At 52.2% G+C, this 18,597-nt stretch overlaps 1 protein-coding gene across 2 annotated transcripts; it reads left to right on the top strand.

The window, feature by feature from the left end:
* The first annotated feature begins 13,619 nt into the window (after nt 1-13,619).
* Nucleotides 13,620-17,849, top strand: LOC136458475 (kinesin-like protein KIN-8A). 2 transcript variants are annotated; one of them, XM_066458414.1, is made up of 7 exons: nt 13,620-14,722; nt 15,266-15,527; nt 15,837-15,887; nt 15,983-16,075; nt 16,167-16,523; nt 16,612-17,292; nt 17,403-17,849. In XM_066458414.1, the coding sequence occupies exons 1-7, from the start codon at nt 13,890-13,892 to the stop codon at nt 17,442-17,444; spliced, it is 2,319 nt and encodes a 772-aa protein (XP_066314511.1). In that variant the 5' UTR covers nt 13,620-13,889; the 3' UTR covers nt 17,445-17,849. The 2 variants fall into 2 exon arrangements, with proteins under 2 accessions (XP_066314511.1, XP_066314512.1); XM_066458415.1 differs by lacking the exon at nt 16,167-16,523.
* The last annotated feature ends 748 nt before the right edge of the window (nt 17,850-18,597 follow it).

Raw genomic sequence — 18,597 nt, 5'->3', positions numbered from 1 at the left:
GCCTCCCAAAGGCCGCGACGTCTGAGGATCACCGGGCCCACAGGGAGATTCGCACGTTGCTTGAGCGTACGGCGGCGCAGCAGGCGAAAAGTTCGTTGTCTCGATGATGCGAAGCCGACACTAGCCAGTGCACGCCCTCAGTGCGTCCCACCAGGGACGCGTCCATTCACCAAACGCCGCCATGCGGCAGGCAGCCCTCCGCCGTCCTAGTGCATCAACGCCTCGGCCATGGCCACGACGTACGCAGCATCATCGACGCGCCCACGACAACGATGGAGAAGTAGCACGCCGCGGCTACCATCCCCGACATGGCGGATGCTACGACAGCAACGAGGACCGAAGCCCGAGCCCCGACCTGCCAGGTCCTCAGGCCTTCGGTCGACACATCCTCAACGCTGTGTTCTCCCTAAGGTATCGATCGCCTACCAACATCCCTAAATATTCTAGCGAAACAAATCCTGGGCTTTAGCTCAAAGACTACTAGCTTGCATGTCAGGCCAGTGGAGCGAGTGATGATGATTTCATTATTTGCAATCTCCCGCTGTTCTTGGCCGATTTGGCGTGAGCACGGCTGGAGCACTTACCGTCCAACGCCATTCAGAATTGGGCGGATCTGACGGAGATCTTCATGGGCAACTTCTAGGGCACGTACAAACGTCCTGGAAACCCATGGGACCTCAAGAACTGCCGCCAGAAGGCCGATAAAACCCTCTGTGGGTACATCCAGCACTTCTCTCGGCAGTGCAACGAGCTCCCTAACGTCGCCGACGCCGACGTGATAGGGGCCTTCCTATCCGGGACAACCTGCGAATCCCTGGTCCACAAGCTAGGACATAGGGGCCTGCGGACTACCAAGGAACTCCTAGACATCACCACCAGCCCTGCCTCTAGAGAGGAGGCGGTCGGAGCCATCTTTGATCGCTCTGATGGAAAGACAAGGTGGGACGAGGACAACGGCGAAGGTGCCTCCAACCATCCTGCCAAAAGGAAAAATAAGAAGCAACGGTGCGACAACTCACTCGTGGCCGCTACTAACTGCAAAGGTGGCCAGAAGCCCATAGAGGGCACTCCGAACCACTTTGAGAAAATGCTCGAGGGGCCATGCCCAAACCATGCCTTCCCGGCCAAGCATCTATACAAGGATTGCGGCCTCATGCGCAAATACTTGTCCGGGGGCCTTAACAAAGGGGAGCAGGGGAAGGAGCCTGTTTCCACCATAGATGACGCAGAGGAGAAGGACGATGCCTTTCCAACGCCGACCGGCGCCCTCATGATCTTTGGAGGATCAATGGCCTATGACTCTAGGTGCCACCAGAAGGTCGCACGTCGCGAGGTCTATACCGCTGGACCAGCTATGCCAGCCTTCCTCTAGTGGTCAGACTCCGCCATAACCTTCGACCGGACCAACCATCCGGATGTTGTCCCACACCTGGGAAGGTACCCACTTGTCATCGACCCGATCGTCGGTCCAAAGCGGCTCACCAAAGTACTGATGGATGGAGGCAGCGGCCTCAACGTCATGTACGCCAAGACGCTCGACGAGATGGGCATCGACCAAATGAACCTCTGCCCCATCCGAGCACCTTTCCATGGCATCATGCCTGGTAGGCAAGCCATGCCACTAGGGTAGATCGACCTACCCGTCACTTTTGGGGATCGGTCCAATTACCGGACTGAAACCCTCACCTTCAACGTAGTGGGGTTCTCGGGGACTTTCCACGCCATCTTGGGACGACCATGCTACGCGAAGTTCATGGCCGTTCCCAATTATACGTACCTTAAGCTGAAGATGCCAGGCCCCCACGGGGTCATCACCATCGGCACCTCCTTCCAGCGCGCTTACGAGTGCGAAGTCGAATGTTGCGGACACACATCCACAGTCATCGCCTTCGAAGAGCTCGCCACCCTCAGGGAGGAGGTCATTGAAGGGGCGCCCGACGCGAAGTGGTCGTCTGGATCGTTCGAATCGGCGGAAGGACCCAAGGAGGTCCTCCTGGACCCTAGCAACTCTGAGGGCAAAAAAGTCTGTATCGGGACCGCGCTCTCCTCCGAATAGGAAAGTGTGCTCATTGACTTCCTCCGCGATAACAAAGACATCTTTGCGTGGAAACCCTCGGATATGCCAAGCATCCCGAGGGAGATCACCGAGCATACCTTAAAAATTCATCTGGGCTCCAAGCTGGTGAAGCAACGCCTATGCCGCTTCGACGAGGAGAAACGTAGGGCCATCGGCGAAGAGATAGCCAAACTACTGGCCGCAGGATTCATTAAGGAAGTATACCACCTAGAGTGGTTAGCAAATCTTGTTCTTGTGCAAAAAAAGAGCAGGAAATGGAGAATGTGTGTCGATTACACCGGCCTCAACAAAGCGTGTCCAAAGGATCCATTTCCTTTGCCACGAACAGACCAAATAGTCGATTCCACCTCAGGGAGCGAAACCCTCTGCTTCCTTGATGCATACTCTGGCTACCACCAAATCGTGATGAAAGAGTCTGACCAGCTCATGACATCTTTTATCACCCCCTTTGGATCGTTTTGCTACATTTCAATGTTGTTCGGTCTAAAGAATGCTGGGGCAACGTACCAGCGCTGTATGCTCAATTGCTTCCGAGACCTCATCGGGCGAACCGTTGAGGCCTATGTCGATGACATCGTAGAAAAATCCAAGCGAGCTGACCACCTTGTCACCGACCTTGAACAAACCTTTGCGAAACTCCAGGCAAACGGCATCAAACTCAATCCCGAAAAATGTGTTTTCGAGGTCCCAAGGGGCATGCTGCTCGGCTTCATTGTCTCCGAGTGTGGCATCGAAGCCAACCCGGAGAAAATATTAGCCATCATAAGGATGGGCCCGATCCAAAACATAAAGGGGGTTTAGCGGATCATAGGGTGCCTCGCCGCCCTTAGCCAATTCATTTCGCGCCTCGGCGAACGAGGACTCCCCCTATATCGACTCCTAAAGAAATCTGACCACTTCGAGTAGACAGCCGAGGCTCAGGAAGCGCTTGACATGGTTAAATGATTTTTAACTAAACCTCCGGTCCTAGTGCCTCCATGCAATGGAGAATCCCTCCTACTATATATATCGGCCACCACCCAGGTGGTTAGCTCTGCCTTAGTGGTAGAGCGAGAGGAAGAGGGGCATGCCTTCAAGGTGCAGCGCCCTGTATATTTCATCAGCGAGGTGTTATCCGACTCTAAAGCCCGCTACTCCCAAATCCAGAAACTCCTCTACACCGTCCTCATCACCAAAAGGAAGCTACGCCACTACTTTGAGTCACACCCTGTGATAGTAGTGACGTTGTTCCCCCTCGGCGAGGTCGTCCGTAGCCATGACGCTATGGGAAGAACTGTAAAGTGGGCACTCAAGCTGATGGATCAAGGCATTTCTTCTACCCCTCGAACAGTGATCAAATCTCAGGTACTAGCTGACTTCATCGTGGAGTGGACTGAGGTCCAGATGCCACCAGCAGCCATCGATCAAGAGTACTGGACAATGTACTTCGATAGATCGCTGATGAAGAGGGGTGCCAGAGTAGGACTAGTTTTTGTATCTCCCCTCGGGGTCCACATGAGGTACATGGTTTGGCTCCATTTCCTCTCATCAAACAATACTGTAGAATACGAAGCGCTTGTCAACGGCTTACGAATCGCCATCGAGCTAGGCATCTAACACCTCGATGTCAGGGGTGACTCCCAGTTGGTCATCAACCAGGTCATGAAGGAGTCATGCTACCACGATGCCAAGATGGAGGCATACTATCAAGAAGTCCAACGGCTGGAAGACAGATTCGACGGCCTCGAACTCAATCACATCCCAAGGCGCCTCAACGAAGCAGCCGACACGCTCGTGAAAGCAGCGTTTGGCTGAGAGCCAGTCCTGGCAGGCGTCTTTGCCAGCGATCAACACAAACCCTCGGTACGCTATGCGGGGTCGGAACAAGCCGACAATGGCACACAATTCACCGGCAGGAAATTCATTCGATTCTATGATGAACAACACATCCGGATCGATTGGGCAGCCGTCGCACACCCTCGGATGAACGGGTAGGTCGAGCGCACAAACGGCATGCTCCTTCAAGGCCTCAAACCCAGAATTTTCAACCAGTTGAACAAGTTCGACGCACGCTGGCTCGCCGAGCTCCTGGCCATGCTTTGGAGCCTAAGGACAACTCCTAGCCGGGCCACCGGTTACACACCTTTTTTCATGGTCTACGGTTCCGAGGCCGTTCTCCCAACGGACCTCGACTATGGAGCACCAAGAATCAGAGCATACGACGAATAGGGGGCCGAGGCATCTCACCAAGACGCTATGGACCAGCTAGATGAAGCCCACGACATCGCCCTCCTTCGATCAGCTAAGTACCAGCAAGCATTGCGATGGTACCACAGTCGACGGGTACGGGGTTGAGCCTTCAACGTCGGGGACCTCATCCTCCGCTTTGTGCAAAGCAACAAGGACCGCCACAAACTCTCCCCGCCCTGGGAAGGGCCCTACATCGTCGTGGAAGTACTTCGCCCGGGCGCTTATAGGTTAAAAACCATCAACGGCGAGGTCTTCACCAACGCCTGAAACATTGAGCAGCTATGTCGTTTTTACCCTTAAAATAAGCATATACTCTTCCTTATTAGTTTTTGTCATTACAAAACCTCGATCCTTAGTGACTTCTGACCCCTGCAAATCGCGAGGGGTCAGACCTCACTCGGGGGTTGTCATGAGTAATACAACTATCACGCTTGCAAAAAACCTCCTGTGTCATATTTGCAAACATTCTCTAAGTTTTCCATTCTTCTCATAAACAAGTTATAAGGGCTAAGATTTTAGGGAACAAATTCTAAATACAACCGGTAGGACTATGAGAGACCCATGCCCCAGCGGCTGTAACCTCTTTGCTTACCAGCTCAATCAGAATTAGTTCACCCACGTTCCTAGTTTCTTACAACTTAGATTGTGAGAAGGGTCGGAGGGCACTAAAACCGTTTCTACCAAAAAGAGAAAGATAAAAAATTGCTTGCCACAGGCAAAACATGAAAATTTATTCATTTTTTGCACAAATTTGCCACTTACAAAGTGATTTCATTACAAAAAGGACTAATATACTTGTAAATTCAGAGGACTATTTACTTGGGGGCTTCCCCACAAAATTATTCAATTACAGTCTTTGCTTAGCTTTACTATAAGTACTACTACGGTCGCCACGCCATGCTCTCCATCGGCGACGCTAGGGGCGTGTACACGGGACAGCTCGTCTACTGCGGCCGCCGCACCACACTCTCCATCGGCGACGCCCGGGGCGTGTACACGGGCCAGCTCGTCTACTGCAGCCACCGCGCCACACTCTCCATCGGTGACATCCCACCGCTTCGCGGGATCCTCGAAGGCGTCGTCATCTGCAACGCCCCCGTCGGGGCATCCGGGGACTACGCCATCGTCGTCAGCCGCAACATCGACAGCGATGCCCCTGTCGGGGCATCCGGGGACTACGCCATCGTCGTCAGCCGCAACATCGACAGCGACGCCTCCACCATGGTGTCCGGGGACTACGCCATCATCGCCAGCCACAACCCTGACAATGGCGTCAGGGCAGGAAATGCCTCCCGCCAAAGGAGGAACACAACAAATGACGGCGAAGTCAACAGCGTCCGGCGCCCACCAGCGCTCCTTCTCCTTCGGCAGCAGTGACTCCTCAGCAAGGGCAGCACGCACCATCTCATCTATGTTGGATGACCTTCGGCTTGACATCACGCTCCAGATTCATGAGCGGATTTGTGAGTTTTCTCTCTCTCTCTGGCATTACTCTTCCCCACTCAGGAACCACCGTGACGCACGGACGCATTCGGTGGAAAGGAAGAAGGAGAGATAGCGGCTCAGAGGCAGAAGAAGAGGTGGGATGAGAACTCTCCTCCCCCTCCCTATTTAAAGAGGAGGCGTTGTAGCTAAGGAAAGGCGAAAGGTTGGACGAAAAACCCTCTCCCTTCTCCTCCTTAAATACGGAATCAATGCTGGTTGATACCTAAGGGGACGCGTCGGAACTGACGGGACATGCCCTAGTCGATGAGGCGTCCTCCCTGGTCAAACTAGACACTACCTGGGTATGGCCCGCCACTGACTCGCTCCAGACACAGCAATTAAGGCGCCCACATGGGCAGACGACCCTTCGCCTCCTCTTGCAGGGCCATGGAGCGATCCAACAACAGGACCTCTGTAAAGGGGAGCTCAATGCATCTCCTGGGTCGACCATGTGGCCCAGGAGAGATGACGAACGAACGTCCAAAGAAAGATAAGCATCTCCGCCTCCTTACCTTACGCGTTAAAATTTATTACCGAGCTTCTGACCACGTCAAATGGTGGGGACACGAACATTACTCGGGGGCTGCCGAGGATATCTACCAGTCTAGACATCCTTCTCACCCGACCCCTCCATACGCTTGAAACCATGGGGCGTGAAATATGGGCATAGAACTTTGAGTAAAACTGGACGAACTAGCAGACCATACGCCTCGATAGCTACTGTGTTTCTGTTCACCAGAAAAATCATACTCAACGCCCCTTGCATCTCCAGCTTTGATGTCTGCCTTCTCAAGAAGGGTTCGGAGGGGTCTGCCCACAGAATCTCCACCAAAGGAGAAACTGTCAGGTTGCCCAAGTTAATTAAATGGCTTGGACCGCCATCGAGATACGAAAAACAAAGAATAGCGATTCTTATGCAGGTTACTCCAACCTCATCGCAAACATCAGGGCCCGAACCCTGCACGGACACATCTTGTAGGAGCTTTCCGTCACTCATACCACCAAGGTAACATTACCGACCTAGCCTTTATTTTGATTATATTATACATAGGCAAAACATCCCAACGCTTTGTGTCGCATCACGAAATGGATGTCGCCTCATTTGATATAGGCGGTAGCAGGCTGAGGTTCGAAGGCCGGCCCACGAAGGGCTCGAGGCCGCCTCATGCCAAACAGAGCCAGGGAGAAATAACTGAGACAAGCCCCAGCGGCCCTACCCGACCCCGCTCAGAAGCGAACAGGGACGTCTCAACCTTTTCTTGTTCGATTCTAACCCCGAGCCAAACCCACAGAATCTCCATCAAGGAGAGGCCATCGGGCTGCCTAAGCCTATCGAACGGCTCGGGCATCTACCGGGAGGTGGGTTAAGAAGTTGTGGAGTGCCACCAGAGGGCTCTGCCGACCCCATCAGTAAATGATGGACCCGGATTCCACACGAACGTACCTGTTAGTGAGCTCATTGAGCACGATACTCGAGCCGTCGAGGCAAGTGTCGTTCACTCAGCCCCTCCGATTGCGAAAATCGAGGACGGGGTAACACGCAAATCACGGCTGACCCCTATCAGACCCTGACAAGGCCCGGGGGCTCGAGCCAATCAATACAGGGACACAGGTTCGAAGGCCCTACCTTACCGAGCCCATAGAGTCTCTAGTTGGGGATTTCTTTTGGAAGACAGGGCAGGGAATATTGTAATGCCATCCAAAGACTTCGTCGACCCTATCACCAAAACCACAGAATGGGATTCTATCTAAATGTTCTGGTCTCTAGTAACCCCTGACCCTAGCAAATGCAGGGGGTCGGACCTTACTCGGGGGCTAGTTAAGGTACGGCTACCTCCCTTCACAAAAAATCATGAAGCCTTTTCCAGACTCGAAATTACGAAGCAAAATCACAAAACTACGTCCAGACTCAAAAATACCGACACTTGTTCACATATTACATATAAGTTGTTCTCAAAATTATTCGACTAACTACTCCCGCAAAGGGAGAACTATCTCTTTTAGATTATCCGCCAGGTTTTTCGCAAGGGGAGCAAAAATCTTCTCCATTGCCTCCAGCTCATCATCCTCATAGGTGGACGGGAAACCTTCGCTCATCACCTTCAGGTTGATTTCCTTCTCGTAATGAGCATGGGCGACGGTGAAGGCCTGGGTGATCTCGGCGTGAAAAGCACTCTCCTTGAGCTGGCCCACCCGAGCCATGATACCTGCGGCACGAGCCGTGAGCGGGCTAGTCTCCACTGGCTCCACCACCTTCAGGGCATTAAGGATCACCCCGACCGTAGCTTGCAGAAGATCGTGCTCATCGCTCTTAGCCTAAAGGGTCCTTCATGCATGGGCAAGCTCCTTTTCTAGCTTGACGGAGACGTTTTCGGCGCTCAACCTTTGGCTCACCGCATCATCGAGATCTGCTCGGAGAGAGCGGACCACCTCGACGTCCTCGTCCACCCTCTGCTGAAGGACCATGGCCCTACTCTTGGCCTTCCGCCTGAGGTCCCGCTCCATCTCCAGCTCCTTTAGGACCTTCCTGGTCTTCTCATTAGCCGTGACATTCCTCTGCAGCAGCTCATCTCGCTCCTTTCAGAGCCTGGCAATCTCCTCCCCATCTAGCTTTGACCTCGCCGACAAATCCTCAAACATCCCATGGGCCTCCTCCATGTCCTGACGTGCCTAGGCCTCTCGCTCTTGGGCGGCAGCAAGCTGTGCATCCATGTCTGCTCGTAGCCAGGCCTCCTCGGAAAGGCAATCCCACTCCGCCTTCTACTCGCAGAGAAATTGGGATTTATTCTGGCTACGAGCAACAAGAATCTAAAGAAGAAGAAGACTGGTATCAGATATGCGAAAACACAAAAACATGCGAAGAAAGAAGAAAACCAAGCGAATACCTAGGTAGTAGGAACAACGATTTCACACAAGGCTCCTCTAGCCTGGTCTAGGGCATCCAGCATGGTCGAGATTCCGATGTCAAGACCCTCCCGCTCCATGCTTTCGGCATGATCATCGAGTGAGAAGAGAGCCGACGTTGGATCCTGGGCGGCCATCCACTGGAGCGGAGGCTCCCCCGCGTGGGGGAGTGGCTTCCTCCCGACAAAGGGGCTGGGGGCGGCTCCCTCTTGACCCTATGCGGCACCACCGCCGTGCTCGAGGACCCTCTAACTAGACCCTCCTCCATCTAGGCCACTTCGAGCGCCACAGGCGGATCCTCCTGGGCCCCCGGTGGCGTGGATTGCACTACGCCCTCGAGTGCCACCACGGCTGCGCCCGGCTGATCCTGGCTTAGCGTGGTCACGACCACCTCCATTGGCGGCATGCGGCCCTCAGCTGGCTATACCACGTCCACCACGGAGGAAGCCGCCTACTCGGTAACCACTATGGGCGTGGGCGCCACCACAGACGCCGTCAGGTTGGCCAACGCGGCTCCAACGTCGGCACCACTCTTGCCCGAAACAGGGGTGATGCTAGGCGACGCCATCCATCCCACTTGAATGGCAAGGCTCTTCTTGGGCACCAGCCCCAGGGGGTGACCCATCCGCAAGAACCTGCACAAAGGTAATAGCCATTAGGTCAAAATAGAAATGGAAAAAGGATGAAAACAGGGGAATTAGCAGCTTACGCTGACGCCCTCGGCCGACGGAAGTGTTTTGGGGACGGATCCCCAGATCCCTGCCCCGACTCATCTGGGCAGGACCGTTTCGAGCCTACCCCCTGCTCTGAGGTAGTGGGGCTCATCTCCCTCACCTCGTCATGGGGCGTGGCACCAGAGCCGCTCCCCTCCATCGTCTCATGGGGCACGGCACCAGAGCCACTCCCCTCCATCATCTCATGGGGCACAGCACCAGAGCCACTCCCCTCCACCATCATATCAGGGTTGGCGATGGCAAGCCCGCCTTCCCCCATCCACCGATCCTAGGCCGGCACGCCATGCGAAGCGGTGGACTCTTCGGCCTCCACCGACTCACTTCCCTCCGCGTGGAACGGGAAGGGTCCCTGCACAAACAGGTGGGCACTTGTCAGCGTGTCCTCATCCTCCAAGATGCCCCAATCCACGTTGATGACTACCTCGTCATCATCATTGTCATCGTCGTCGTCGTCATCACTTCTCGCGTCCTCTCCCTAATCCCGTGCCTCCTGCTTTAGTCGTTTCGCCTTCTTCATCTGCTCCCTAGCTTTCTTGTCCCGCTTGGCCGTGAGTCGATTCGCCACCGCCACGGCCTTGTCCTTCGGTAGCGGAACCAGACTATCTTTGAAGACTGGCCCCTCGGCTGGTCCCAACGTCATAAAAGCAAGTATCAAAAAATAGAGATTCAGGAAAAAGAAAAGAGCATGGGAGAAGAGGGCTTACGAATTCGAAGAACCCAGGTTCCGGTCGCATTAGGGGATGTCCGAGCACCGGATACACAATGTCGAGGACGCTGCCTTTGGAATCCTTCATCGGCTCCGTCGCCTCCTTAATGCGCTGCGCCACTTTCGAAAAAGGGAGCGCCTCGTCAACAAGCACTGTCCCCTCGAACGATATTCCGGGCATCATCCGATGCAGGGGAAGCACGCGCGCCATCAGTGGCGCCACCCTCCTCGCATGATAGGCACCGATAATCCCCATCCCCTTTATGCCCCGATCCTTCAAGGCTTGGAGGGCAGAAAGAAGGTTGGAGAGGTGTTTCTTGTCTTTGGACTGGACGCCCCAGCCCCATGACTCCAGAGCCTCTTCAATAAGGCATCCAGTGTACCTCGGTAGGGTGGCACTCACATCATCCCTAACATAAAACCACTGCGAGTGCCATCCCTTGTTGGATGTCGCCAGACACATGTATGGGTAACCCCTCGACCGAGTATGGCGCAGATGAATGCTGGCACATCCCATCGGCGCGTTCACATCCTTCCCCCCAATCTTCCTCTTCGATAAACTAATGGTAAAGAAATACCGCCATAGATCAAAATGGGGATCGATCCCTAGGAAACCCTCGCACAGGGCAACAAACGCCGCCATATGTTGAACCCCGTTGGGAGTAAGATGCTGCAGCTCCACCTCATAATAATCCAGCAGCCCCTGAAGGAATCTATGTGTGGGTACCGCAAATCCCCGCTCATGGAAGAGGGCGAAAGAAACGACATACCCTTCGAGCGGCACCAGCTCACCCTCGTCGCCAGGTAGCAGCCACTCCTGGACGATGGATAGCGGGCAGAGAAGGCCACGGCGGACGAGGCCCTCCAAACGCCGTGAGGTGATGCTAGATCTGCCCCACAACTCCATTAAAGCAATTGGGGAGAAAGGCAAGCGCAAGCTTAACGGCGGCTACAACATGGATGCAAGCCGGTCGACGGTGGCGGTGCGGGCGTAGGAGGCTGGGGCAATTGGCGGCGGATGTTTCAGACGCAAAGGTAAGGGGGCAAAATACAGAACCTTGGGGGCGAACCCCGTGGTTTTATAGGGGCGACAGACGCGAGAAGGGCAACCGTCCGCCTCGATCTCCGGGCCTGCCACGCGCACCGCCGTGTCGCGTCACGGGACATGCACCCGTAGTCCCTATCCTTTCCCACCGAAAATCACGATGGACGGTTCGCCTTCCCCAGGCGAATCTGGACTCTCTTCCCACCTGGGAAAAGTAGGTCACAAAGATTTTTTTTCTATTTTGGCCCACCTAGGGCCCAGAAGCTTGGCGGCCGGCCCAACTGAGGACGGGTCCGCGAACGATCCGAATCAAGGGCGCAAGTATTACTGGGATCTCGGTCCACGGACAAGCCCAAATTAGGTTAGCCCTGAATGAGATCCCCGCGAACAGGATACCACGGCCCTCTCGAAAAAATATCTGGTTAACGAAAAACTAAGTCCTTCAGCCTTACCCACGAAGGGTCCATTACAACCCCCTGGGCGACCCTGCTCAAATCACCCGGGGACTCGGGGGCTACACCCATCGGGTGCGCTCGCGCACACCCTCTGGCAAAATAACTTCGACGAAATCAAAAACACCCTCCAGGCGGTTCTATCCGAATCACCTAGAGGCTCGGAGGCTACTGTCGGGGACCTGATACCGGGGTACCCTAGAAGGTGGAACCAATAACCACCGAGCGTTAAAAACTTCTGGACAGATAAGGGCGCCATAACGGCTCTTGCTCGAATGACAGGAGTTTGGTTCCACCTCGTTCGACGCCTTCGGGGTAAGCTCGGTCTCACCCGAGGGTTGAAGGATAGACTCCGCCTCGCCCAACGCCTTTGAGATAGCTCTGCCTCGCCCGAGGGCTCAGGACTAGTCTCTGTCTCGCCCGATGCCTTTGGGGCGGGCTCGGTTTCGCCCGAGGGCTGAGGGATAGACTCTGTCTCGCCCGACCCCGGAGGGGCGGGCTCGGTCTCGACCAAGAGATAAGGACTGGCCTCCTCTTCACCCGACGGCCAGGAACGAGCCTCGCCCTGCTCGGTATCTAAAGACTGATTTCATCTTACCTGACAACTTCTCCCCATTCCCTCATGGTGATGGGTACAGGGCAAGACAAGACGTTCGGGTCAACCATGGCTCCAAGGACCATACCCTGCGCCCTGGCAGGAAAAGTGCTGCCAGGGAACGACGGGACAGGTGCTTTAGACCCTTCCGGGCGCCGCAGAGCCCGAAAGGCATTTTAGGTGCGCGTCCCTCGCCTTGTAGAGTTGTAGGCGCCGCCTTCAGCTCTGGGACACGAAACCCGACGAAGATATACGACAACCGCTACGCTCCAGAAAAGGATTTGCTATCTCCACGAATGACGGATATTCCGTCACCACGCTGTGGACCTAAGGGAGCTGTGCCCGCTTCCCGACCCCTCAGGTCCACCAGGTCAGAAGACCTTGGCTACGGCGCTACTCCGGACCTCGATCCCGCATCCCTCCGACGAAGACTTATAGGAACCAGAAGGCGTGCGGAGCAAGTCTGGGGGAGACTCATAAGTCAAAACCACTGCACTGCAGCCCATACCCTGCGTGGGGCAGTATTCTGTAACCAACCTGACATTCTACAGAGACATCAACAGTATTGTAGGCGCTTATCTTCCTTCACACTCATCAGAATGAAAGACGAGGTCGGGTAGACGTGAGCCACAAGACGTAGAGTACGCTTTCTAAAGCCCTCACCCTTGTAAAGCCAGCCCCTTCATCTATAAAAGGGAAGACGCTTCCTCCATCAAGGGTACCGATCTTGGACGAAACAACACAAGACACTCACACACACAGTCAAGCTGCTACCAAGCTCTTGGCCTCCTTTCAACCCTTCCATCAGAGACTTGGGACCAGTCCCTCTCTCGATCGTTTGTACCCCTACTACGAACCATCTTCGGTGCTAATAACACGAGCAGCAACAAACTGGACGTAGGGATATTCGGCCCGAACCAGTATAAATCTTGTGTCCTTTAGCGCACTATCCGAGCCTAACATGCATTACTATAAATTTACTTGCCGGTGCTTGTGGACCTTTCGATGCTGCATTGCTGCTCCTGCTCACAAATCAAATCACGATCACTGCCAAACCACACGTCGATAGTCAAATTACCGGCTGCTGATCCGCCGCACCATCATGAACTGAACACCGGCACCGCCATTCCAAGTCAAAATGTACATGAGCACACCATGGGTCCCTCTCCTGCGGGCCCCGCTTGCCAGCGAGCGCTTGTCAACCGTTGCAGTCTGGGCAGGACCAGGTCCACGGACCCGACCGTTGGAGCCCGATCCCTCCCTGGGATTTCAAACCCGCCGTCCGTCCCCGCGCGAGTACTGATCCGACGGTCCTGGAGCCTTCCTTTCGCTCCCCAGCTTACCCCGATTATCACCACTCCCTCTGCAACAGACGAAAGCCTCTCCCTGACCTCCTCCTAGATCAGGTCCCCCAGATCAAGAACCCCAGAAACCCCATCGAGCCCGAAGATTTGGCGAAATTTGAGGGTCTATTTTGCTCCTCAGCGTTGAGGAACTCGATCGTCGATTCGGTGCGCTGGTTCGAGCATCTTGTCTGGGATTCGAGGAGGATTTTCCGTGAAAGATCGTTTCTTGGATCTCCTGTCTCGAGAAGGGTGCGCGGTTCGATGCTGAGGCGGAGCAGCGGCTTGTGACACTCAGATCTGGTGAGGAGGAGATCAGATGCCGGTCGTGACACGGTCGCGGGTCTCCGCTGCCCGCGGCGACGGCGCGGGCGCGCTGCCGTGGGGCTCCGCGTCGGCCGCGCCGGCTCCGAGGCACGACGCGAGCAAGAGCTGCCACCACCACCACGGGCTCAAGGAGAAGCTCCGCGCGCTCACCCAGGACTACGAGCAGCAGAAGCAGAAGCAGCTGCTCGCTGCGTCGCAGGGTGGAGGGGCCGCCGCGCGGCAGCTCCGCCGCAGCATCCGGTGCCTGAACGCGACCGAGGTGGCCAACGACGAGAACGCCGAGGAGGAGGACGGCAGGGTGGCCAAGCGCCGCTACGACGCCTTCGCTCTGGTCCCCGAGGCCGCGGTGCTGAGGGAGAACGTGGCTCCTCCGCAGGAGCGAGCGCCGTCCAACGACAGCCACGTTGTCGTGCTCGCGCCGCAGGCGAAGGAGAACGTGGTGGGCCGCGGCGCCAACGCCATGTCCTGCCCCATCAAGAAGGCGGTGCCGGCGCTCCCAGTGCTTCCGGTGCCACCGGCGAGGAAACTCTCTCTGGGAGGGGCTGTGGGCGGCAAGCTGAAGGCCGCCGGGGAGGCCGGGGCCGGCACTGCCGAGGCGGCGGAGAGCCGGATCCTCGTGTTCGTGAGGCTGCGCCCGATGTCGAGGAAGGAGAAGGAGGCCGGGTCGAGGAGTTGCGTCAAGATCGTCAACAGGAAGGAGGTGTCCCTCACGGAGTTCGCCTCAGAGAACGACTACCTCCGGCTGAAGCGTGTGCGCGATTCCCAATTCTGCTTCGACTCGGTTTTCCCTGATTCGACGACGCAGGCAGAAGTCTACAGCACCTCGTAAGAGCACAAAAATCCTACGCTTACATTAAATGCAAAGGGAGCACCCAATTTTCAACTGATGCACACATTCCATATTATTGCCTACTCATCTCGATACGGATAAGACAAAAAAAAAATTCAGACAAGTACTATTTTTCTTATATATGTGAAGATAACAAGCACAATCTGCTAATGAAAGAAATCTGCTATGAAAGATAACAAGCAAAATTCAGACTAGATGCACACAAGTTGATAAGATTATGTTGGATTTTCATGTCATGGCAACTATAGTAGTGCTTTGCTTACCTGATGAAGAAAACTCCATGGGAAAAAAAAGCTCATGTCCTACTTCATGACAGATTTATACTATTGTTTGCTTCTTTGATGTAAAAATTTCAGGGAAAAAATTTCATTCAAATGTAGCATCCAATTTTCATATTATTGTTTCCTTAGTTATCTTATGATGACAATGAAATTTACTGATGAAACTGTACAGGTTTATGAGATCATACACCAGATAATATCTGCCCATAATTCATTTCTCCATTTCTGGTCCTGCAGAACAGCAGACCTTGTGGAGGGTGTTCTGCAAGGTAGGAATGGGACAGTGTTCTGCTATGGAGCTACAGGGGCTGGTAAGACTTACACCATGCTTGGGACAATGGAAAACCCTGGCGTAATGGTGCTTGCAATACATGATCTGTTCTCCAAGGTGACGCAGAGGAACCACTCAATTAAGCTGTCATACCTCGAGATATACAATGAGACGGTGAGGGATTTGCTGTCTCCTGGTAGCCCCCTTAACCTGAGAGAAGATAAGCAGGTACATGAACTGAAATGCTTGTCCATGTTGTAACTATTGAAAGCAAGTTTTGTTCAGTGAATTTAATTACTATTGTGATTCCTAGCTAGTAGTTAGTTGTAAGTACTGGATATGGTAAAAGATTAACCCTGTTGTAGAAAATCCTCAGTTCAGACAATGGTATGTATGTACTAAATTAATTATTATCAGTGGATTGAGTAGTCAAATGCATCAGTTCTGAACATATGCCCTTTTTGTACATTTTCTCCACATGTTTTGATAAGCCTCCTTAATAATGCTATTCTAACAAAAAAAAATGCGGCATTTCAGGGAACTGTTGCTGCTGGTCTTACCCAAAGAAGTGTATACTCCACAGACGAGGTATGAGTTGTTTCTTGGGCATGATTAGCTTGCAGTGGCTTTCAAGCAAAAATGAGAGGAACCCTCTTAGTTGATTATATATGCTTGTTTTCCAGGTTATGGAATTACTTCAGAAAGGCAACAAGAATCGCACAACTGAACCAACTCGAGTAAACGAGACCTCATCACGTTCTCATGCGGTACTGCAGGTAAAATCCATACACATACTTAACCTAGGGGAAATAGTTTCTATAGTAAAACCACTCACCACCTTTGGACATTACCTTTGGAAATTTATAGGTTGCCGTAGAATATAGATCCTTGGATGGAGTTAACCTAAAAGTCGGAAAACTGTCTCTCATTGATCTTGCTGGATCTGAAAGAGCTCTGGCAACAGATCAACGCACACAGAGGTCGATTGAAGGAGCAAACATTAACCGCTCTCTTCTTGCACTGAGCAGTTGTGTTAATGCCCTTGTGGAGGGTAAGAAACACATACCATATCGCAATTCCAAGCTAACCCAACTCTTGAAGGACTCACTTGGAGGATCCTGCAACACCGTCATGATTGCCAACATTAGCCCCTCTCATCTTTCCTTTGGCGAGACACAAAACACGCTTCATTGGGCTGATCGTGCCAAGGAGATAAAAACAAAGGTTTGAGATTGTTAATTTGTGAATAAAACATTGCACATTCTACTAGGTAAAACTCATGACAAAGTGGAATCATCTTATTGTTTTGCAGACCCAAACCACTGTGAATGAGGAGGTTCTGGATCAACCAGATTCTAAAACTATGCTTGTACTGGAGCTTCAGAAGCAAAACAGTGTGCTGAGGGAGCAGTTGGCGAAGCAACAACAGAAAGTACTGATTGCCGAGGCTCAGTTACTTGCTTCAAAAACCTTGCCACAACAATCTCCTGCTCCCTCGTCTCACGTTGCAACTCCAGGCTCAACTCAAAGAAATACCAGACGATCTATCTTGGCTGGGAACCACTTCAACACACTAGACTCCAAGAGGCCTATAGCCGGCAACACACAGGTCAGGGAGCTGCAGAGGAAAGTGAAGACATTGGAGTCTGAGATCGAGAAGATGAAAAAGGAGCACATATTACAGCTAAAGAATAAGGACGAGTTCATCCGTGACATGATCAACAGGAAGGCTCCTAACAACTGTGAAGAAGCCACATGTGATAGAAGAGTTGCCACGAGGGCGAGCCAGCGAAAGGCACAGAGAGACGCATCAGCTGCAAGCGATCTGAAAAGCCCCAGCCACCGGTTTACATCACCAGCACCAACTGCAAAGAAGCGTACTTTCTCGGACATCGGAGGCAACAGCCCTTCAGTTCTTGCTGCCAATGGAAGAAAGACTCGAAGCCATGTAGCAACAGAGACACCGAAGAAAGGTTCTTCCAAGCTGCTTCAGGTATATGCATATAACTCTTTAGTTCTTGCTTTACACAAGATTAATGGAGGCTTTTGAGTGCTTGTATTAGTTTTTATTGACGCCTCTCATTGCATTTCAATTCCTTGCAGCCAGGATTTGCACGGCAAATATCCAGTCATCGAAACATTTAAGATGCACAGGAGAGACTGCCTACAGTGGATAGAGATGCTCATATTAATTGCAGTTTATCATATTAATTGCAGTTTAGTCGAAATCCATTCTAATGTTTATTTACATTTTTTATTCATATTGACTTATTGGAACCTTAAACATTTGCTCACGGGAGATACATGAACTGATTTTTAAATTAACTTGAGGCATAGTTCTCCTTTTCTTCTCTCTTGCTTAAGCTTATTATTTTTTTTTCCATCTTATTACTGCCTACAACGGACAGAGATGTTCATATTAATTGGAGTTTAGTCGAAATCCATCCTAATGTTTTTTCTTAGTTTTTTTTTATCCATTTTAAGTTACTGGAACTGTAAACATTTGCTCACGGGAGATACATGAGCTGATTTTTAAATTAACTTGAGGCACAGTTTTCCTTTTTTCTCTCTCCTGCTTAAGCTTATATTTTTTCCATCTTACTACTAACTGCTATTGAAATCAGAGAGGCAACAATAATTTTAAGCAGCTTAGGGAATTGGTGTTTTCTATGTGTGCAGTGCCCATTCTTGTCATTTCTGAAGGTTGTCCAAGTGGAGACCATAAACATTTTCAGTATCAACCTGTACACTCAAGTGACCAAGATAATAAAATGAAGGCAAAATTAAAAATAAGATTATTTCAATTGTTCCATGTACAAGTTCTTTTTTCTCCATGTACAAGTTTAATTTTATGTTGGGGGTAGTAGCAGACCTCATAGCTTATATGTTAAAAAGTTTATATTATGAACTTTTTAAGGGTTTGCAAGCTGCTTCTTTGCGATAACCATATGCTTCGTATGAACATATATTATTAACTAATGCTACACCAATATTTGAAACTACACGTAACTCCCAATGTCTTCAACAAACAATATATTGTCCTTCCAGAAATGCTACGTGAAGGGACCGTGACGCCTAAGAGGGGGGTGAATTAGGCAACTTACAACCCTAACGCCAAATATGGCCTCTTTTTCTTACCTTAGCAAAAACCTATACAAAAGATAAACTATCTAGATGTGCAACTAAAATTTTGCTAATGTATTGCTATCTCTACCGCAAACTTAATAAAGTAATCAATGTAAATGCGGAACCTAAAGAGCAAGGTAAAGATATGCAAACTCTCGTCGATGACTCCGGT

Source organism: Miscanthus floridulus, chromosome 6 (assembly GCF_019320115.1).
Source record: "Miscanthus floridulus cultivar M001 chromosome 6, ASM1932011v1, whole genome shotgun sequence".
NCBI classification, from domain to species: Eukaryota; Viridiplantae; Streptophyta; class Magnoliopsida; order Poales; family Poaceae; genus Miscanthus; species Miscanthus floridulus.
This window is presented reverse-complemented; position numbering and strand designations above follow the sequence as displayed.

Bases quoted from the DNA above. Each gene is read 5' to 3' on its own strand.
- LOC136458475 (XM_066458414.1), top strand. From the start codon at position 13,890: ATGCCGGTCGTGACACGGTCGCGGGTCTCCGCTGCCCGCGGCGACGGC. The intron at 15,888-15,982 runs GTATGAGTTGTT...CTTGTTTTCCAG, and splicing joins GTGTATACTCCACAGACGAG to GTTATGGAATTACTTCAGAA. The intron at 17,293-17,402 runs GTATATGCATAT...AATTCCTTGCAG, and splicing joins GTTCTTCCAAGCTGCTTCAG to CCAGGATTTGCACGGCAAAT.